The 23,225-nt window shown below is 41.7% G+C and overlaps 1 protein-coding gene across 3 annotated transcripts in view; it reads right to left on the minus strand.

The window, feature by feature from the left end:
* The window catches only part of asap1a (ArfGAP with SH3 domain, ankyrin repeat and PH domain 1a), a gene marked incomplete at its 5' end in the record, with an annotated part of 40,316 nt that extends 17,291 nt beyond the window's left edge, over window positions 1-23,025 (minus strand). For all 3 annotated transcript variants that reach the window (XM_080543386.1, XM_080543387.1, XM_080543385.1), the window contains 7 exons: window positions 452-581; window positions 758-807; window positions 1,884-1,958; window positions 2,502-2,647; window positions 6,194-6,266; window positions 21,359-21,485; window positions 22,967-23,025. In XM_080543386.1, coding sequence (XP_080399512.1) covers window positions 452-581; window positions 758-807; window positions 1,884-1,958; window positions 2,502-2,647; window positions 6,194-6,266; window positions 21,359-21,485; window positions 22,967-23,025 — 660 coding nt within the window. The remainder of the gene's footprint in view (window positions 1-451; window positions 582-757; window positions 808-1,883; window positions 1,959-2,501; window positions 2,648-6,193; window positions 6,267-21,358; window positions 21,486-22,966) is intronic.
* Window positions 23,026-23,225: the final 200 nt, after the last annotated feature.

A 23,225-nucleotide genomic window follows, 5' to 3' on the forward strand; every position in this document is an offset into this window, starting at 1 on the left:
GACAGATGATGAATATTATCATGTACCAGAGTAACTGGAAAATTTGGAGAAAAAAGGATCTGTCCAAGATTTACAGCCTACCACATTAACTGTGAAATATGGTGGAGGGGATGTTCTGGTTTGGGCATACAGTATAGCTGACAATAGAACTGACTAGCCGTCTTAATTGATGACAGCAGCAGCAGCAGAATGTATTCTGACGTAGCAGTTTGCTTGAGTACAAAAGCCTCCAAATTCATCGGATTTATCCTAAGACAATAACCCAAAACATAGGCCTACTGCCATAGCAACAATGATGTTTTTCAGGGACAACAAGTGGAAAGTTCTTGAGTGGCTAAGTCAATCTTCAGATTTAAATCTAATTAAACATTCATTTCCTGACAGCACAGCACATTTCAGGTTGCCAGAGTGTGAAAATCAGGTATGAGTGAGTTGCCACGCCAACACTGACCTCACACATCTGTAACTGGAAGATCCGTCGCTCCTTCTCCATCTCCTCAGCGATCTCAGCGCCGGTAATCTCAGTCCGGATCATCCCGTGTTGTTTAGCATGCTCCCTCTTCTCCTTCTCAATCTTGGTGCTTGGAAGAATTATCCAGAATTTCACTCAAATAAATGACCACAGTGAAATATACAATCAAGATATTGTGCAAGAGTTTGTCCTCTGATTATGGTAGAGGGTCTCTGTCACACTCAGGGTCTCTGTCACACTCAGACACCGTCACAAACACAAAGAGGTGCAGTACATTACACTTACAACTTGGTCTCGTAGTCCTTCCACGCCTTGTCAAACGGTTTCTTGATATCCTGAAGATGAGAGAAAACTGAGTCGGAATAGAACTTTGCATTCACACATAAATGTATCTTTTCACTGTCTTTTACAATCAGGGGATGCTACATTGATCTGAGATCTGAACTGACATGGAAACATCCCAGTACTGTTTGAAGAGGACTAAAAAGGCTCTCTGAGAGGAGCACACATTTCCTCTGACCAAGTCTGTCACTGCTAATAAAACCATTCCAAACCTGTGTGTGTGTGTGTGTGTGTGTGTGTGTGTGTGTGTGTGTGTGTGTGTGTGTGTGTGTGTGTGTGTGTGTGTGTGTATGTTAGGGATGGACGGTTTCCAATTTTTGAAACCGAGAAACCGTTAACGAAAATAACCACGGAGTCATACGCGCTACCAAAAACTATTTGTATTGTATCCTACAGACCGTAGCGGTGGGTTTGCAATATACCCCATCACAGTGGGCATGAAAGTTGCATCAAGACTAGTCTAGTATCAAGACTAGTATCACGCTTCCCTAACAGTGTTGCCAGATGGGATTGATTTCTAGCCCAACCAGTCTAAAAACCGCCCCGTGTGATCATAAGTAGCCCAATTGGCCGGGAATATGCCCCAATCAGGCAACACTATTCCCTAATTCTCCGTTCTGAGGAGAAGCCGTCAAGTGACACATCTTTTTAGACAGTTCATTTATTGACAAATTACATTGTTTACAAAAAAATCACTTTCATAGCATCTTCACTTTTATGCCGTTTATTATATATAGCAATTCATGATGTTGTGATTAAATGTTAAAAATCAAAACAATATTTTTGATTCATATTTATTGATATTTATATTCATTTACTTTTATGACCGTTTTGGTAAAAAACTATTTTTAGAAACCGTGGTTTTCGGTTTCCGTCCAACCTTAGTGTGTGTGTGTGTGTGTGTGTGTGTGTGTGTGTGTGTGTGTGTGTGTGTGTGTGTGTGTGTGTGTGTGTGTGTGTGTGTGTGTGTGTGTGTGTGTGTGTGTGTGTGTGTGTGTGTGTGTGTGGCAGTAGATGGCAGTGTCTCAATAAAACATTTGGCAGGATGGGACAGGTCTTTAAATCTTACCCCCTTAACTCCTTTGAGGTCGCCCTTGAGAAGTGAGTCCAGGGTAAAGATGACGTTATGGCTCAGGCTCTGGAGCTGTAAAGGGAGAGTATAATGAGAGAGGGGCTCGGTATCAACACAGTAGAGAGGTCTTTCTATCACGGAACGTGAATTTGAATTGAGGTCGTGGTTGACTTCTCTCACTATCCCAAAGGGTTTCCAGGTTTCCATTATATCTCCCTTGTTATACAGCCCATGTCCAACAGGTGAACAGAAATGCCAGAAATTAAATTGCAATTCCATTTGTAGCTTCAGTTCACAAAACCTAGCATGATAAGTGTACTAAATAGTCATGTGACAAAATGGCTTAGATGTGAGTGTTTACATGTGAGGACTCTACAACAAAGCAAGGTGATTTTTAAGAAGAGTAGAATCCCATTCTCCTTTTATATAATGTTTTATGATGATTTATGGAGGAGATGATAACAGTAGGAACAGGCAGCCTGGGGGTTCAACCCCCCTGCCTGTAGGGGGCAGTGTGTGGAACACAGGTGGAAGCCCTATACTACCATCTGAACATGAGCGCTGCCACTTAAAGGTGACTCACTATGTTCCTATGAACTCCTTAGTTCCACTCACCAGGTTCTTGAGAAGTACAGACAGCTCCTTAATAAGGCTGGAGAACTTGACGAAGGCTGTTCCCAGATCAGGGTTGTCCCTGCTGATGAAGTTGCTGCCAAACTTGTCCAGAGCCTGGCCGTAGTTCTCCTCATTCTGCACATGATCTGTTGAGAGCAGAAGGTGAGAACAGGTCAATGCACCATAAATAACTACGGAGATGACAACCTTTGTTTTTACCAAAGCTTATTCAAATAAAGGAAAAATAAAACATCCACACTGCACCAGGACACTAATATGAATCTCAGTTAGACTAATTTAGACAAATCAAGATTAAACAGCTTAGGCCATGGTGATCACAATGTCCCTGCATTCTACTTTGGGAGCATTAGGGTAATGTTCATTTTTTCCTCATAACACCTTATATAGTTAGGCCCATATTTGGACACAGACAGAATTGTTGTTATTTTAGTTGTTTACTAAAACATCCCTATTAAACACATAGAAATTCTGCTCAGAGGAATAAAGGGCAAGGCTGGGTTAAGCCCTGATAGGTCAGAGCCTCACTGAGCCTAAGTATTACAAACCTAAGTGAAGACCTTTCCAGTAGGGTTGGACGGTTTTACAGTTAAACCGAAAACCGGGGTCTACTAAAAAATACTGTTTTTTATCAAAAAAGAGAGAAAAATTCAGAATCACAGTTTAGTAGCCCTTCTTAATTAAATAACATTAGTAGTATAAAATATTTTTCGTCTTCATAAAGCTCCAAAAGCAGAGCACTGCGCTGTCATTTTCCAGTCATAGAATCTTCTTTTTGACAATCGGCTGTTCCGGGCTGCTTATTACTCTGTACGCGCTAAAAGCGAGCATTTCCAATTTCCAGCATTTGACAAGACAAGGCTGTTATTGTGATATTGGAATTACTTGAGTATTAAATCACAATCGAGATTAACTCAATCCAGGCCTTTTCAACTAAACTGGTGTAGTTATCAACGTACGTGGAATACCCCCCTGATCATGATACCTGCTGCTAGCCAGTCATTGCACTAGCGTCTTTTATTTGTAAACCATGAAGATTTACAAGTCTGCTTACTTGACTAGAGGGTATTCTTTTGCGCTGTATTCTTGTCTGACTTGGAGAAGCATTGTACAGCATTTAGCCACTCTGCAAAGGTCAAGCAGAGGTCGAACCTGTATTGATCTCCACCAATCAGCTAATGGTGCATCAAATGATAGGCACTAAGCAAAGAGAATATTATGTGCTTTAAAGCCATGGCACAGTAAGGTGTGCATACCATCAAGGTCACCAGTATTGGTGTGGCAGAGAAGCCGTACCCCTTTAAAACCACGTCTCTCTTCCATAATATTTGTATTTGATCATTTTCTATAGAAAGGCGCAGCCACAGTAACTTAGCATTCATTTGGCTGACGGGTCTAAAAGTCTAAAAACGCTTACTTGTAAGCTAAGTGTGTGTCCTGCAACAGGCTGTTTTGTTCATTTATTTGGATACAATGTTTCCTAGTTGAAAGTAGTGTGGCCTTACTAGGCTTTTGGTAGCTTTTATAATAGTTTATATTAAAAAGGGCTATGTGGTCCGTGATGTAAAAAATGATGCCCGACACTGTATTGCAGAAGCGTAGCTAGAGAAGGGGGTTGCAGTAGCCTGTGCTACTGCCAGTCTGCCACCGTCAGTCAATTACAAAGCTCCTGCAGAATGCTGCAGCAACGCTGTACCAGGAGGATCCTACTGACTCCACCATGACGATGCAGGAGGAGTTAACCTAGCGAACCCTTTGACCAATCACCCTTTTCGAGAAATAACCATTGATTATGTGATCAATATCAGCGACTCAGGATAGTGCTTGGCGAGGGTTAGATCCTCTCAATCGCAGAGCTTGTGTGGAAGAGAACCACTCACACAGCCCGTCCAACATAAGAAGACAGCAGACTAACTGTAAAGCCAACAGTACCCTCTTACCCCAGGCTGGGTTAAACATGTAGTTTCGGCCATATTGTCAACAGTATTCGGGACTAACTGGGGACGTTGTACCAGTGGAGGCCGGGCCATTGAGGAAGAGGAGGATAGTTCCCCCTTTGAATTTTGATAAAATAAAATAAAATAATAATATTTAAACCTTAAAATAAACTTTTTTTACGTAACCTTTACCTTTATTTTACCAGATAAAATCAATTGATAACAAATTCTCATTTACAAAGATGATCTGGCCAAGAGGCACTGGCAAGAATAAAAACAAACACTTAAACGTTAAGAATCAGCAGTGAATGTGATGTAAAACTATTTTGCAAAAGCTACATTAAAACATTTAGAATTTCTTCACCACTTCAACACTTTTAGACAGAAGGAGCCACCTCTGACACAGCCAAAGGGCTTTCCTTCTACATAAAAAAAACTGACCTTACTGTCCCTCTCTCAAGCCTATGAGATGATATGAGAAGTCATTTCTGTAATGTTCGAGTACTAGTGTCTGAGAGAGCATAGCCGCTAGCCCCTTTCCAGCATATAGCTCTGAATCGTGTCAACCATTGTAGATAAGAGAGATGAGTTATGATTTGTGAAAGGGCACAGGCCGTTGGGCGTTGTGTGGGTTGTGACCTTTCTGGTTGAATACCCCCCACGGGGTGGATGTATGGGCTAATCAGCCATAGGGTGTAACAGAGTTGGCTGACAGATGGATAGAATGGACCATGTGTGTGTGTGTGTGGGTGGGGGGGGTTACTATATACAGTCACAGGTTTATACAGTTCACACTAACAAGTAAACAATCTCTCGGATATAGAGTGATTCTTTGGCAAGTTGTGAACATGTTGCTGGAATAATTAAAGCAGTGGGAAGACATGACCTTGGTGTGATGTGTAAGAGTTGTATGTATGTATGTATGTATGTATGTATGTATTAAGGGTGCAACGGTTCAGTTGGTTCACGGTTCAGTATGAACCTCGTTTTTTGGTCGCGATTTCAGTTCACTTTCGGTACGGGTTTTGTGCGTAAGAAGAAAAAAAGATGATACTATTTATTTACAAACTGTTACTTTACTTTATTTTGCTTATACTTAAGGAACTTTAACATTTTGACACATTCCAGAATATGACTGGTATATTGTATAAATATAAAACATATCAATATATAAACAAAAAACACTTTCAAATGTAAAAGTGCCTCTTAGGCTTGACTACTGGTATAGGAGAGGAAGAAATGAAAGTAAAAATGCACTTTAGCCATGACATTTGAAGCCCATACGCATTATGCACATATTATGCACATATACGACACGCGTGAAGCATTTCTGTTTTAACTCCCTCATCGCAGTATTCAATGCCAAAACCAGAATTTATGACCCCACAACGCAGATTTGTAGCAATCCGGGGCTTCCTCAAACTGTTGCCATGTTCTCAACTCCACTCGCCATGAACAAACATTTGAGCAAGAAGCAACTGGGTTCCAGACCAACTCCACCTCCGACTTTGAATGAAACACAGGATAAACCGAAAACCGCCACGGTTCACTAGTGTATTGAACCGTGGAAGGCAAACCGTACCATCCGTAAAAAAACGAGAACCGTTGCACCCCGAATGTATGTATGTATGTATGTATGTATGTATGTATGTAAGTGTATGTATGTATGTATGTATGTATGTATGTATGTATGTATGTATGTAGTATGTATGACCTGAGTTGTAGGAAAACCCATACCTTGACCAGAGTTGTAAATGGCTTTAACAGACTTCTTCACTTTCTGTAAAGCTGTCCGGTCTTGATCTAAAGCCTGGATACAGAAAAGAAAGAAAGAGGAAGTTAGTTTTATGTTTTAATCATATCTATATGATTTTGTTTCACACTGTTCAACATTGTTTTGTTGGGCACAGGAATCCACACATTCATTATAGTGTTTCAAAGCATTTGATTGATCATAGATCTATGATTTAAGTGGGCCTAAATCATCATATCACTTCTTGAACGCTTACAGCAGAGTGGTTCTATGCATGCTGCCCATTGTTGCAAATGTCCTCACAAAGTGGACTTGGATGACCTCCAGCTATGCAGTGGGCCACATACAGTAGGTAATTAAAGCTCTAACAGGTAGCGTTTCACAGGCTAATGAGGACAGAAAACCAAAATCAATAAGAGGTTTCATCTTACTGCAGCACAGTGGAAGGTTGAGAGAGAGAGAGAGAGAGAGAGAGAGAGAGAGAGAGAGAGAGAGAGAGAGAGAGAGAGAGAGAGAGAGAGAGAGAGAGAGAGAGAGAGTCACCCTTCACTTCAGTAAACGATACTCAGGGCAAATCAGGTAATCTCGACTGCGACTGTCTGATATAATGAACCATAAGACTGTCGTGGAAATGACAAAGCTCATCATGGCAGTTAGCGACAAACTCAATTGACAAAGTTTGATTGACCGAAATATATACAATATATGAATCTTGATTGGTTGTTTTTTTACGACTTCATGGTTGCTGTAAGACTAGTGAGCTGAAAGTGGCACTGCTTTATGGAAGGGAGAAATATACATTTCTTCATTAGTAGGGATTCCATTTCACCATAGTGCATTTATGGCCATCGTTTACCAGATAGCAGTAGGATCAATTTACCATCCCCCAATATACAACATGTAAGAGAGGATAAGATACAGCAGTATCTATTAGCCAAGCTCAGTATAGTTCAGCAGGGCAACACCCTATAGCATTAGCAGGCAAAATGAATAAAATCATGGAATACTGAGTTGGCACGTGCCCAAGCCTGTTAACGCACATGCAGTATTCATCTCGGGGACAGTGTGTGTGCGTGTGTGTGTGTGTGTGTGCGTGTGTGTGTGTGTGTGTGTGTGTGTGTGTGTGTGTGTGTGTGTGTGTGTGTGTGTGTGTGTGCGTGCCTGTGTTCAGAGCGGTGGTATTGTTGCTCTCATGGGGCCACTTTAACCGACCAAGGCTTGATGGGAGGGTTGGAGGGGGTATTCACACATAGTAACCATAGCAACAGAAGCTCAGCTTTTCCCGTTTTCCCACTCTCTGTCTTCGAGCCAGCAAGTGCTTTTCTCTTGGACAGCTCAGTCTCGGGTTCCCAGATGGGCTTTGAGCCACAAAACAAAGATGCTGTAGATGTTGGCCATTTTTGCTCATCTTCTTGCGTGCCCCTTTTCTTTCAGGTGACACATAGTTTTCAACGTAATTTTAAAAAAAATCTCATTCATTGTGTTATCCTACTTTATCTTCCTTTAAATTATTTATCAAAAGGACACGATTATGTGCAAAGAGACACTAGTGTGCATTAAAAAACAACTAAACTTGAGGACAGTTTGTGGACCAAATATGGTTTTGTTTGTGAGTTGTGAACAAGCTTGTAGCATATATTAGGTTGAGCTAACTCAGGTTTAAAACACACTGAAGAGAGCACAATGACAGCACACAGTCTAGCAACAGCTGGGCTAGTCACTTAGCTAACTAAGGGAGATATTAGCTTGATTCTGTTGAAAAGGCAGTAAGCTGAACATGAATGAGTAATACATTTAAAAAATCACTGGCCTTCAAGGTTTTTCCTGGCTGGAAAACTGAGGTGTTCTTATAACCCTGCTGACAATTTTGAGACATATAAAAACGGTTCTCTAATCTCGTTTTTTTCATGTTTTAATGTTTCATGTTTTTTATTGGTTTCACAATGTTATGTGACAATTATTTTATGATCTTTGTAATGATGCAGTATTATATGCCATAACTAGCCAGGCTATTTAAATGAGTAAATTACATTTATTGGGAGAACAACTGGGAGTCCAAATGTAGGGAGACCCTGGGTGAGGGCAGAAATTGATGGGAGATTATTTTGCTTCCTCATAGTAAATTGGGATTTAATTCTCTCAAAATGTTTTTTTTTGTTGGTGATGTGAGATTTGTTTTTCTGCTCACAGTTACTGTGAGGGAAACAAATAATAAATAAAGTAAAGTAAAAAATAATAATGTTTTACTTTACTGGTACCGGCCCAGCCGTGTGCATGAGTAAAGAGTAGGCCTAAGTAAATAAAGTGTCCAGATAAGCTCAAGATTACCGCATAACAGTGTTATAAGGCTGTGAATTGTGTTCGTTGTTGTGGAGGAAATAAAGCTCCTGTTTGTGAATGTCACCACAAAGTCTTGCTAGCATCCTTCACCAGCAGAGCGGTCCAGACTGCTAAGGCTAGTTACCAGCAACGAGCCTGGCTAAATTAGTCTAAAGTAATCAGTGTGCTCCCAACTACGGTTCGGGGCCAATAAGCTGCAAAGGTGACATTACCTTATGTCACATAAGGGGCTCCCTTGATTTATTTTTTATTTTTTAAATGATTTATTTTATCTCTCATACTGAGTACTACAAGTTTGAAATAATCGAAAGTAGAGAAGCTGGATTTTGGGACATGACAGAAAATGTTATGTTATGGAAAGTTATTTCTATTTCAGAGTCTGACATGGCAAAGGTCATAGAGAACATTCTATCTCTGTGGCAGAGGTTATATACTGTCTGGGGAAGGTAGGAAGAAAGTGGGCCAAACCCAGGCTGGTCCGTGTGGGGAGAAGCTGCGTCTCTGCTCATTTCCTTCAGAATATTTGATCATATTCCAGATGAGGAAATGCCTTGAAGTCCATGAAATTCTGAAACTTTGTGCAGTTTCTAACTGCAATTGCGGCATTGCGCCGACGTAGTGGCGGGGGCGTTATTTAACCCTAACCCTGGTGGCGCTGTACTGCAAATAAGCTTAGCTTTCATGTTTGCTAGCGAAATAGCTATGCACCTAAAGACAAAACAGGGTAAAAAAAGTATCTATCGGGGTAGTCTATCAGGGTTTTCAATCGCTGAAAAGTTATATTGATCAGATAGTCAACAATAGGTTTTGGACTAACATGGTACTACTGTCTTATTAATTAATTAACAAGGACTCACACATTTTCTTTGTCATGACACCTCATTTTGTGCCAGAAAAACCCCTGAGTAGACGTGCCTAGGGAGGTCTGGGTGGGCAGCCAATGTGACATGGGAGAGACAAGGTCACAAGGTTATTGTGCTTTATTGGTATAGCCTAATGCAGGCTGGAATGTTCAATAAAAATGATCAATAAAAATGTTCAGCATTTTTTCTATGAAAAAGCAAAAGCTACATTTATTTAATTTAAGCAATGGTACAAAAATAAATGAAAAACTGCCGGTACGTATTCGGTATTCAGCTTCGGCTTTGGCCAAGAATGTTTTATTTGGTGCATCCCTATTAATCATGCACTCAGTCTCCCATATACTCTCATATTTGTCATACTTTATTTATCTTCATATTATTTAGGCTAACCTTAGGCAAAAGCTGTTTCAGACAACATTAGGAAGCAGTGCCATTACATTGTAAGCACTATCATAACATGGATACTATTCATAATATCACTGACCCCACAAAAATAAAGAACATAAGCAAATTGCCTAACACCTTTTTTTGAGTCTCACATGGCACCGTAACATTTTAAACAAATTGAAAACTACTACTTTGCCTTCTCTTTCATCAAAAACAAGCAACCATTAAGCATCCCAATGCTAATCTGACTCTGAAGGTAAGCAGGGTTAGGCCTGGTCTATCCTTTGCTTGGAGAGCAAACAGGCTACTGGGTGGTGTTGGGGCTCAATATGGGGCACTCATCCCTGTTCGAAATTGACCCCAATGCCCCCGGGTAGTAACTAGGAACACAGCCCTGTAAAAAGGGTAGCCTACTGTCATTCAGATGATACATCACTGTGGTCATTAAAATATCCCATAACACTAGGGATCACCCTGAGGTGTACTATGAAGCGAGCTATACTACATATTCAGGATTAGGCCTAATCGAAATTAGGTGGCTTGAGTTATCATCAAGCTCAGGTTGAGACATGCTCGATGGACCAGAGCATGTGAGCGGAGTTGAGCATTAGGAGATGCTGCTCCCTCGCTCCACATCCTCTCCCTCGCTCCGCTCCAAAACCACTCACAGAATAAAAAAATGGTTCTTGCTCATAATTCCCTCCATTTTTTCTTTGTTTCAAATAATCATTTAACCCATTTAACTAAACACTATCTAACATCTAATCTTTAAAGTATTTACCATATTTGTTAGTAATGAGAAAACAGACCATTCGCTCAGTAATAAAAGTAAAAGTGACACTAGGCAGTAGTGATATAAACTAATTTAAAAAGTTGGGCTAACTACCACAAACACACACACCAGACACACACAAACACACACACACACACACACACACACACACACACACACACAAAGCTTGTCCCATTCCGCATAAAATGTACCCCAAAATATTCTGCTGACTTGTGCCTAAAGCTGTACCTTCAAATAATCCCTACAACAAGGATGAATGAAGTGAACATGGCTTTAGTCTCTCTTTCTCCCTAAGAGAGCGATCACGTCTTAAAAGCTTTCACAATCCTATGTTGTCTAAAAGGCGCTCTTTTCTTTCTCTCCACAGCCCCAAAGACTGAGTGTCGGTGATAAACGTGAGCAACAGTCATAGTGCAGAGAGACAGACAGACAGACAGACAGACAGACAGAGACAGATGATGATTACATTCTAAATCTAAATACAAATCCTATTTTTCAGATTAAATTAAGAGAGACAGACAGACAGACAGAGACAGATGATGGGGAGAATGACAGAGTGAGATAGGAGATAATGCAAGAGAGAGAGTGAATGAGAGAAACAGCAAGAGAATTAGAGAGAGAGCAAGAGAGAGAGACCCCCCCTCCCTGCCCCCACTCACCCACCCACCCACCCACGCAACCCCCACAACAACAAACCACAGAAACACAAGACCAACTGCACAAAGAACCAGAGAGATACAGAGACAGACAGCGTGAAGGGGGTCCAGAGGTGAAAAGGGGGGAGTGGAGGAAACCGTGGATGTAAACAGCGACAGACGCTGCTCCTCGGTCGCCGGTGGCTCCCGTTGCCATAGCAACCCCCGGCCCTAGGATGTGGGTCGGCGTCAGACATGTGGCCCGGCCAGAGATAGGTTATTTACAGATGACCAGTCTGCCATTGCATCTGTGGATGTATTTTCTGGTGCACATGCATATATTTTGTGATGCGTCTCTATGCATGTATTTTATGATGCATCTATGGATGTATTTTATGCATCACATCATTCTCAAAATTCATAATACTCTGATATTCAATTGGTTTAAGGCCCATGATCTGGCATTAAAGGGTTCAAGGGTAGTTAGACATTACTTGGAGTGTTGTTGACTCAACTAGACACTTATTTCGTTAGTCGCATTCTTCAGGAACACTTCTTGTTTTGGTTATCATTATCGCCCTGGTAGATAATTAATGCTTTTATATATGTTTTTGGCATATTTTTGTACTTAGATTTGAAGTCTATTTAAATTTCTTACAATGAATACTCATTAGGGATGTCCCGATCCGATATTGATATCGGATATCGCTGCGATATTGGTCCTGAATGCTGGATCGCAGATCGCACCAGTTTTTGTTGCTTGAATAAGGGCTGGCAGTCTTTAATAGCCAACTGTTGTTGTGGACTATACTGGGGAAGTATTTGTTATTATTCAGGAGTAAAACAATAAATACAAATATCGGATTGATATCGGTATCGCAGATACCTGAAGCCCAGGTATCGGTAGTGAGAAAAATGGGATCGGGACATCCCTAATACTCATATGAGTAAGTAAAGAGGGGAGAGTTGAGTAACATAATGTAGTGTTTTAAAATGTTTTGATATTTTTTACATTATAAATATGCTTGGGACACCAAAATTGACATGCCACGTCTTTGACCCACTTATAGATCCTAAAACTGTTTTTGTTATATCGAGTGGGCTCTTCAACACTTCAACTTTCGTAACATGCAAAAAAAACGAAAAGCTTTTGGTCATTTGCACAACTTGCCGACATGCGGACCTTTTCACCAAATCATGTCACATAGGCCTATTTGTTTTGCAGATCTGCACGATTAACGTGGATGACCTATCTTGAGGTAAAAACTGTGAATATCACCGAAAGGTAACAAGTCTGTACCCCTACATGCCTACAACCTATCACCATTCAACGAAGTCTGGGCTGCATGTTCTGTGAGCTACTCAACACTTCTCTAAAGGCCTCCGTGTAGCCTGAATGAACACTATATAATAGGGCCAGGAGTTGTCCATGACCAAGTCGAGCTCAGAGGTTTTCCTGGTCAGGTCACCTTTATACGACACGCATAGGCCTAACTATTCAGACACTAACATCAACAACAATAGAATGACAGAGGGTGGTGCTGTGACATACCATACATTGTTATCAGCATAGAATACTTTATTCATTTTGCCTGCTAATGTTATAGGGTGTTGCCCTGCTGAACTGTACTGTGCTGTGCTTAGCTAATGGATACTGCTTCCCCTGAGGAGGGCGATTGCCAAAAGACAACATTGACACTGGGCATGACGACACACTGTCATGAGCACCATCCAATCAACCTGGGGCAACCAGGCCAAAACACTAAACCCCAGCACACATGTGTTTGACACCGTTACTCATTCCATTCCATTCATCACAATGACCCCATCCTTCGATTTCTGCCTCCACCAGCCTCCCCTGCCATGAAGGTTTACTGTTTGATAGCTGGTCGATAACTGCTTCACGGGATTACTACATTTCCCACTTTTTTGCACACTTTTATAAGTAGTCTGGATTGGGGCAGATGGTATAACAGAACAGATGTGCTGAGTGTGTGATCCAGAGTGAGAACAGTGGTCTGTTTGCTGTTTAACCAGGCTGCGGAGGTTCTGGTTCACGGCTCAGAATCCTCTGTATTCCTTTTTCCCTCCATATTATGGGCCTAACTGTGGTTTGTCCCAAAGCCTAAGAAATAAAACACACACGCACACACTCCTCCTCAAACTCGACCTCACACAAAGACAGTTGGTGATTATTTAGAGGAAAAGAGGAAACACGGTATTCTGAACCCCTCGGGAATAAGGACGAGTCCACGCATACACTCTCGCACGAACTCACGCACATATCATACTCAGCACCAGCCACCGAAACAGTGGCAAACAGGGGTTGTGTAGTTAAATGTTACAGAAAAAAAAGCACATCCAAAATACTGACGCTGGGAGAGTTATCAGATCTACCGCTGCGGCAACGTGACATTTTGTTATGCTGTCTTTGAGTCCTGCAACACTAGACTTAAAAACAGTGTCATTGAGTCTTACCTCAGCACAGTCATCAGGGTCGTTACATGTCTAGTAGTCGAGACACATTAATGTTCTATTTCTTTATTCTTCCTTTATCTAACCAGGGGAGGTCCATTGAGATAGAATCTCCTTTGGAGCCCTCAAGGGAGCCCTGGTCAGGAAGCAGCATTGTAAGCATCCGTACCAACAAAACACACTGACTTATTAGTCCTAACTGAAATAAATCCAACATAACGTTAGGCTATATCTCCTACAGAAACACTTCCCAAAGACGCCGCATCCAACATTCCACTACCGTTGTTGAAACTGCTTAAACTAGAGCGACTCAAGCTACTTTGGTTGGTGACCTAAATTTACTGAGAAAGCAAATGTGGCCAACTGCACGTCTCATACGATTATCATCACGTCGTATAAGACAGGGCCATTGGAAAGTGTAGCTACAACACCTCCAAGCAGTGGCAAAGAGACTTACTAGATACAGTAGATTAACGTACAGAGCTTAATATAGGCTATTCATATATCTATATATATATACTGTAGATATAGATATATTCACACCATAGACACACAGTGACCAATAAAACACAGACATGCCGTATACCGATGACAAGTGTTGACCTACTGGAGCCAAACTGTACTAAAAACTCACACATTTTCCATTTAAAATGTAGTCATTCAGCAGACTATCCAGAGTGCACAGTCACAGTGCAAGAGAACGGGAGGAAAACAATTGTCCCTTTTTTTGTTGACGTTTGTTGCAAAAACCAAAAGTTCAGCACAAGTGGTTATGTTGGGTTAGGGTTAGGGTGTGGGATGTGCGGAGGAGGAGGAGAAGTCTGAGGAGGAGGAGGAGGAGGAGCCAATGTGTAGTCTAAAGCAGTTAATGCAGTACCTCTGCGGACCCCCTAGGGGTCGCGGACCCCCGGGTTGAAGACCACTGGTCTAAAGAGTTGGATCTTTAGTCTAGGGCAGGCAATAAGCAGTCACTCTGCTGTCCGACTCCTGACAGTGGTGGGAAGCTCATTCCACCACTGGGGCGCCGAGACAGAGAAGAACCGTGATCAAGCTGAGCTGTACAGATGCAGGTACCAAGCAGCCGGAAGAGGTGGAAGAACGAAGCGTTTGTGCTGGGGTTTGAGGACTGTCCATTGCTGCCCTGTAGGCTAGCACCAGCGTCTTGAATCTGATGCGAGCTAGGCTACTATAAGGTGCCGGTGGAGACATTTGGGGAGATTGAACACCAGACAGGCTGCAGCGTTTGGATGAGTTGCAGAGGTATCAGATGTATCCGGTGGTTCACTATATCAAACCCAGCAGACAGGTCCAGAAGAATGAGAACAGAGGAGAAAAAGGAAACTCTAGCAGTATGGAGGGCCTCAGTGAGCAAGGAGAGCAGTCTCTGTAAAGTGAGCAGCCTTGAAGCCTGATTGAAGTAGGTGTGTTTCTTCACACAGTGCAATAACCTTGAGGAAGAATATTGCTTGTGAATTCCAACACCATTCACTGAGTTCATTATGACACCATACCAGTATTGTCATGCCTATTCGGTTGTTAAGTCTGACGTCAAACGTGACGTTTAGCAATTTCCGGGTCCAAACCAGAAATTCCCTGCACCATAATACCAGTGTACTACAGCGGTAGAATGACAGTTCAATTGTTTTTTAGACTCGGATCTATTCATACAACAAGGGACACAGCACTTTCCCGTTTTTCCCATATTTGTCAGCGTCTTTGAGCCTCGGAAAAGCGCTATATAAATATAATGAATTATTATTATTACTGAGGCATTTCGAAGACAGCGCCTCAGCCAACGTTGGACCCGGAAACACGTCACGACTTAACAACCGAACAGTGTGTCTCAATCCACTCATATCTGTCAAATCTGAATCTCAGCCGAGACAAAGTAAACCACAATCATCATAAATCATGAGTAGGATTTGTGTTGACCTCACTCTCCAGGACAGGAGAGGCTGGCTTGTATAACACTGCTACAGCAGCCAGCGTCGTCTGGGACTGGCACTGTCACTGTCCCCTCAGACAAAGTCACACAACAACGTCACAAGTCAACCACAATGACACAGCTGAGACCAGCTGAGCTAGCCAGGGCCACTGGCCAGGCAATTCCATTTCACTTCCACAAAGAAACAGTGCAGTCCAAATATAACGCTATAAAAACCAGTCGAGATGAGTAACTGAGCAACACTGTTCCTCTGACAAAGAAAGAGCAACATTATTTCTCATATGAGTGAAGCTGATACCATTGTACCGTTGAGCAGTGTAACATTTGCAACACAGGAGAGGAAAAACTAATTTTCTGGCAAAATAGCGGAGGAGACTATACTTGTCTTGAGCCAAAGCAGAGGATATTTCCAAAAGTTAAGTTATCACTATAAGTGACGCAATTGACCAACAGCCTCAATTGAGCCCCTAGTCCTCCTACTCATCTCCCCCTTCATCCTCTCATCCCATGTCCTTAGTATTAATCCACCAATCCACTCCTCTCATGCTTATTGACTTAGTATCTTACTCGTGATGAATCCCTACCCTCTTTTTTTCAGTATACATTTATACATATGGATGCAAACTGTCAAACTACAAACACAAAACACATGCTAAGTTAGCTGACAAACACACTGCACACTGATATAGCTTAGGAGCTGAGGCACATCAGTTGAACATGTTAGCAAAGAGATGCTAAGCAGAGGTGCTAACACACACACACACACACACACACACACTCACACTCACACACTCACACTCACACTCACACTCACACACAAACGCGCACACGCACAGCTCATTACCCTAATCAATAAACAGTGCCCCAGCCAAACTAGCCCTGTAATCCTATCCTCATCCCCTCCATTTCTTCATCCATCCATCCATCTCTCACTCTCTCCCTCCCTCCCTCCCTGTCCCCCCTCCCTGTCCCCAGTTCTCAGTAATTCTCTGGCCAGCGGAATGGACAACCGGCAGTGGGCCCTGGTGGCAACAGACTACTGTATCACCTTTATGTGTGTGTGTGTGTGTGGGGGGGGGGGGGGGGGTTAATAGGGAGAGGGATGTGTCTGCGTATTGTCCTGAAGTTATTTTCCCCACCTGACACATCGTCTTTCAAAGTTCAAAGTATAGTGTAGAATATTCGTTCACCATATCACAGCACTCACTAAAACTGGGCCCTTCAATATTCATATTATTACCGCAGTAGGTTGTGTCCCTAAAATGCCCCCTGTCTGCAGTATACAGTACACGTGCCTGTGGTTTTCTTTGTCTTTCGAAAACCTAGAGGCCTCTTTCTATTTATGCTCACCTCCTCTCTCCTTCTGCAAAGCTATAGGCCTACCGCGAGCGTCTCACGATGATCAGACGCAGAAACGGACCCACTGTAGTCATGCTACAGGTAGACATGCTACACCAGCAGGAGAAGCAGCACTTTAGTTAAGCAAGCTCACACTGCTAAACAGGGCTGATATGGTCATTGTAAAATCATCTGTTACACAGTTACGAACAAAAATCATGAAAGAGAATATATGACTGAAATAAGAAAGAAGAACCTAATTGACAAACATAAATGCATTCGAAAAATAAGTTCCAGAAGAAGCTTAGTGGGCAAAAGTATTATTTTGGTAGTAGAAAAGTTGAAAGATGGTTAACTGAGAACAATTGATAGATTAATTATTAGCTGGGTAGTTGAAATAAAGTGAGATGGTAGGATGGACCAATGGTAAAGCGACCTTGGGTACCCTGAAAGGCGCTATATAAATTCAAGTTATTATTATAGGCCTTTTTCAAGGATAACTGGACAGCTGGTCTGTTTGGGTAAGTGGTAGTGCAGCTCAACTCTAATGTACTGTATTTTGCTCGGTGCGGGAGCTTCGACTATATTTAAGGGGGGAGGAAGGGAAAGATGAATTGCCAGCTGCTGGAAAAAGGACAGACACTGCAGTTGAGTCATCGCCGTGGATAAGAGCCCCAGCTGCGGTCAAAAGGGACATCATTAACTAAAATCACAGTCCTGTTGCAAAAATATAAGCTGTGCTAGATCTCCCCACCCCATAGTCTCCCACTAGCTATGTAACATACTAAAGCTAATAGTAGGCTACGTCATAATAGGACCATTTCTAATTTAGGCTTTTGTACTGCCATCATAACTATGACATAACATTAGTACAACTGTGGTTAGTACAGCTGTGGACCCTTCCCTATTGGTCTGCTAACGTGCTTCCTGACTCCCTGGCAGTAGCTAGCAGACCCAGGTGAGCTTTGTACTCCAGCCCATCAAAGTAGGTTAATCCCCTCTCTCCATCAGCTCCATTTTAGAGAAAAAAAAATACTCTGTGTTACACAAGCACACTATACAGCTTCTATATTTAGCAAACGCCACAAATCTCCACTCTTCAGAGGATGGGCTTTCTTGACTGAACAGGTTATATGTTGTCAGCTTGTGGTGAAACAGTACAGGGAAATGCTACGGTTTCCCCTAATGTCATATTAGGCATACCTCCAAATCACATTGTTTTCTCACGCCTCCTTTGGACGACAGAAGAAATTGTTATCAGCCGATTCGATTTGACTTGAATGGAGCGCTGGGTGCGTGAGGTCACATTTTGATTGGCTTTGAGCAGCAGAATGTTTTCGAGAACAAGCCCCTCCCCTTTTTTTGTTACTCTTGAAAAGAACAAATTAGTGTCACTGTGAGACTATCAACTTAGTTAACATTGCTAGCAAGTTTCAGTATATTTTTAAAATAATATACCTTTTTATAATCAGACATTGCTGAAGTGGTTTTGAAGTGTAATTGTAATTCGATTGTTAGAACACTAGCCATGTGGGGAGCAGTAAAACGTGATTGGCTGTTCCGTTATGAGCTGCCTATTGGCCATCGAGTTTACAGGTCTCCTCAACCAAGTGAGAAGAAAGTGTGGGAGCCTAGGTTAGGTTTTCCCTACTGTATGAAGATCGTATCCAGCGCCTGTACCAGAAGAGAATGTCATTGATGCAGGGGTGAATCCATAGGCCTATGTTGAGATGCTCCAGGTAAAATGCAAGGAGGCAAATCAAGTCAGCAAAATCATGCACTGATGTCAATGGGACATTTTAGCGAGGTTTAAGTTATGCACTTGAAGTAGGAGTCTCCTGTTAAGATTTAGCCATGTATTAATAACATACGGGGTGTAATAATTAAAATACTGCATCATAGTGAAAAGAAAAAGAAAAGGCACTATCAGTCATGGCTCTTTATGTAGCCTAAGATACTAGCCTAACAAATAGAGATTATTAAGAGATTATTAGGGGAATAGTGAATTGCATAGGGTGACAGTTACTCAGTAATTGTTTTGTTATTAACATATTATGAAAAAATAAAGATTGTTACTATAAACTAGGATTGCAAAATTCCCATAGGTTTGGGAAACATTCTGATAATTTCCATATTGAAGTTTCCCAAATTTACGGGAATTTTGCAACCCCACATAATTAGGTAGTGCTTAAGGTTAGTTTCCTTGTTGGCGGAAGCGTCGCAGTGTGTTACTATTTCTGATGTTATTGTTAGGAGGTTATTACAAGTGACGTAGAGTTGCTATGACTGAAAGCAAAAGAGGCAGGTATCATCCAGCATGACGATGAGACAGACTTCTTCTCCCTGTCCGTGACATGCGTCTTCTCTTGAGTTACACCATTAAAAATGCACTCTGTATTCATTCATAATTAACTATGCTACAGAGAAAAGACAATCAGTCAGAGAGATGAAAGGGGTTGAATGGTACTGCCACAGTGTCAACCACCTCTTCCCCACCCCCAGGCCAAACATGGGGGAGGTTGGGGTGTGTTCAACCTTGAACGAACAACTGCCCAGAGGAAAATACAAATGTCCTTGCTAATAAACCATAAAATATAGAAATGGCAGCTCAGAGAACAGTGAATTGTAGTTCACGAAGACAGGAAACAGTTGGATAGATAAACAATAACACATGGAGAAACAAGAGAATCGCCTACAGGAGAAAATAATATCCTTTTTGAACAGATTAATTTATGTTCAAAGTGAGAAAATGGCACGACATGCAAGAGCAAAACTAGATTTATCCTGTTTTTCCATGCGTATTCTCCCAGTTTTCCAGGGAGGGATACTGGAAGTGATGTTTTGCCAATTTACTGGAGTGCATTCATGAATAAATATAATGGGCATACAACTGGGTCATAGCAACCACAAGCCCATCTGTCTTCCTTTACGTTCCAGTGCTTTTGCCGCCATTTACTAATTAGCTGATGTGGATCTCGTTGCAAGCCGTGGTTTTGAGGTAACGTGAGGATTTGATTAGACAATGGCCTACTGAACATGGCCAACATTGGTCACAATTCATCATTGTAGCCTAATAATAATCAACAATGGCCCAAAACAGCTGTTAAATATTTGAATATTGAATTCCGTCGTGTACTTTACCCGAATATTGAGAGGTTATAGTATTTACTATCTATAGTTGTCACAGCCTATATATTAATGGCAAAGTATTTCAAGGCATCCATGCAGCCAATAATGTGTGTGTGTGTGTGTGTGTGTGTGTGTGTGTGTGTGTGTGTGTGTGTGTGTGTGTGTGTGTGTGTGTGTGTGTGTGTGTGTGTGTGATAATGGCTAATTGAAACACTTACTGTATAGTTGGATACGTCGACCTCTTAATTTGCTTTTCAGCTTATGTTATTTTATTTTCACCCCCCCCCCCAAAAAAAAGGATGGGTGATAGCTTTTCCACTATCCAAAGCTATGGAACAAGTTGAAGTTTCATTCGTGCAGTGTGGGAATGACGTTCACCAAATTCTTACAAAGCTAAACTGTGTGAAGTTGAGCATGGTTGAGGTTGATACTGAAGCTTTCAATAACACTGGTAATTGCTACTGGTACCAAAAAAGAATTCCTAGCAACATCCCAACAATATGGCTTTACTGGGTACATGCTACAGAAAGATATGTATGAACCATATGAGCCTGAAAATGATGATTTAATCCATCATTTTCATATAGCAATTCAAGTCATTAAACCTAGGGATGTCTACAACTAGCTCAACATGTCAGGCTCACAGTTGGCCTAATGCAACGGAACAATAGACTGCCCTCTCACAATAGACCGCTTTTCCGCATGCCGACACTCATCCCTGCGGAAAATGTGTGGCCCCTGTTGAATGCATTATTGTTGTGACATAGGATGCTGAGCATTTGCAATAGAACATCATATTTACCTGGAGATAGGAGGATATTATCAACTATTACTTAATGATGCCCAACCAAATAAAATACGCGCATTACATTATTCAGTGGTGCATTATAGGTTGAATTGATGTTGCGCCTATTTGATATTTCGTGAGCTTAGAATGATAAGGTTCTATCTCCGTTTAGGGCAGTTCAGAGATATTGAGTGTCAAAGTGTTTACATTCCATTATGTTTTGTGAGATGGAACCTTTGTGTTTTATGAATTACTAACTCAAAAATGTCAACATTTTAAAAATAACACCACACAGGCATTAATAAACACCTAATGGATCAGATTATGTATAAAAACTCAATTTTGACCAAAATGGAGATAGAACCTTATAATTCTAACGTCACGATTTGACGCAGGTTTCCGTGTCGTTGACAGGGGCTCTGAGGGTCGTTGACAGGGGGCTCTTCAGGGGCCTTACCTCCTCCAGAACGTTGATGGTGTTCCGGCAGCTCTGCAGCCGGGTGGTGAAGCTGGAGGTGGTGGGAGAATTGTAGTCCTCCGTGGTCTCCGAGAGGAACTCGGACACCGAGATCTGGTCTGGCATCCTTTAAACCGCGGAATAAAAAGGGATGATGGAGGGGGGGAATCAGAAAACGAACACCATGAATTAATGTAGGTCACTGGTGACAGCCTTGGGTTTTGGTCTAATAACACAAGCAAGGAATGAAGCCCTTCTGTGGATGTGCTGCTGAAACGGTGAACGGTGGATATGTCCTCTGCAGGGCACACAGACACCACCCCTTCTCCCCTTTATCTATCCACGCTTTAATTACGCGCTTTAATTACGCGCTTTCCGCTGGAAAAAAACACGATTTAAGCTGTCTTCTCTGCTCGCTCCTCCAAAACAAATACTGTCCTCATTGCGCTTTTTTTTCTTCTTCAGTATGTGATAAGTTCAGGCCTTTAATAATACACCGAAGGCGAGGCAATTCCCGTGGATACAATAGTGACCGCTTCATTCACCCTTTCCTTCCCTTCGTTTCTTTTTTTCACTTGTCTTCTAACGGGATCTGATGTCTGACACTAGCGCAGACACGCACATTCGTGATCCCGCCTCCCCGCGCAGATGACGTATCCTTGATGACGCTGATAAACAAGGAAAAGGCTTGCGCATGCGCAGAGCAGCGACTACTGCAGCCAGTCAGAAGTCTTTTTTAGATGTCTATCTGGCAGATCGTGACGTTAGAATTATAAGGTTCTACCTCCATGTTTGTCAAAATGTTGTTTTTTACATAATCTGATCCATTAGGTGTTTATTAATGCCTGTGTGGTGTTATTTTTTAAATGTTGACATTTTTTAGTTAGTAATTCATAAAATACAAAGGTTCCATCTCACAAAACATAATGGAATGTAAAAACTTTGACGATCAATATCTCGGAACTGCTCTAAACGGAGATAGAACCTTATAATTCTAAGCTCACGAGAAGTCTTTTTAGATGTCTATCTGGCAGATGGACTCAAACATGGAAAAAACAACATAACAAACTCAAATCTGGCATCTTCTGTCTATGATGGCATTCCTTAAAGCTAACCTTTAGTGCCATTCTTAAAATAACAGAAAATGCGACAATGGAGAGTGTAGTGTAGTGCAACTCAATCGATCATTCATTTCTGCATCAATGCATGTATGCCATGGGATGGTGTCCTTCTAGAAACTGCTTTACTTGTAGGCTACATACTTTTTTTCCCAGTAAGCTATTGTCATATGTCTTGAAAGGGACCATGACGAATAGCCTTCGTCGTAATAATCCAACTCATTTCTGAGACATTTGACATAATTACAAGTCATGGTTTAATATGACGACGTTTGACAACACATAACAATAGCGTCGCCTGGAGGCGATATTTTGTAGCGCACGTTCTTCCAAATTGATAACCAATACTGGCGAATGGCACTATCATGATCGACTTCTACAAACACTTCTACTTGACTCAAATGTCAAATCAGTTGACTCGACGTGATCAAATTATGTGTATGATGAGTTATTAGGGTGACACGCGTGTTTTGAATTCCCCGTCACTCACCGATTCCATAGTGAGTCTCGGGACGAACAACTGGATAAGCGGCAGGATGAGGCCCTCATGTCTGTTTAAGTCACCTCACCAAAATATCCTACAAAATAAAAAACACATCAATCTCAAGACATTATTAGGCCTGTGTTGTAGTAGCCTATTATACAATTATGATGTCTTCTCTCCTTGAGAAGTCAGCAAGTAGGCTACATGCCACATAGGCTGTGTTTTAATTTATTACAGGTTAAAAGCCTCCCCTAACAAATAACGG

Source organism: Nansenia antarctica (genome assembly GCF_963989245.1).
Source record: "Nansenia antarctica genome assembly, chromosome: 12".
Taxonomy (NCBI): Eukaryota; Metazoa; Chordata; class Actinopteri; order Argentiniformes; family Microstomatidae; genus Nansenia; species Nansenia antarctica.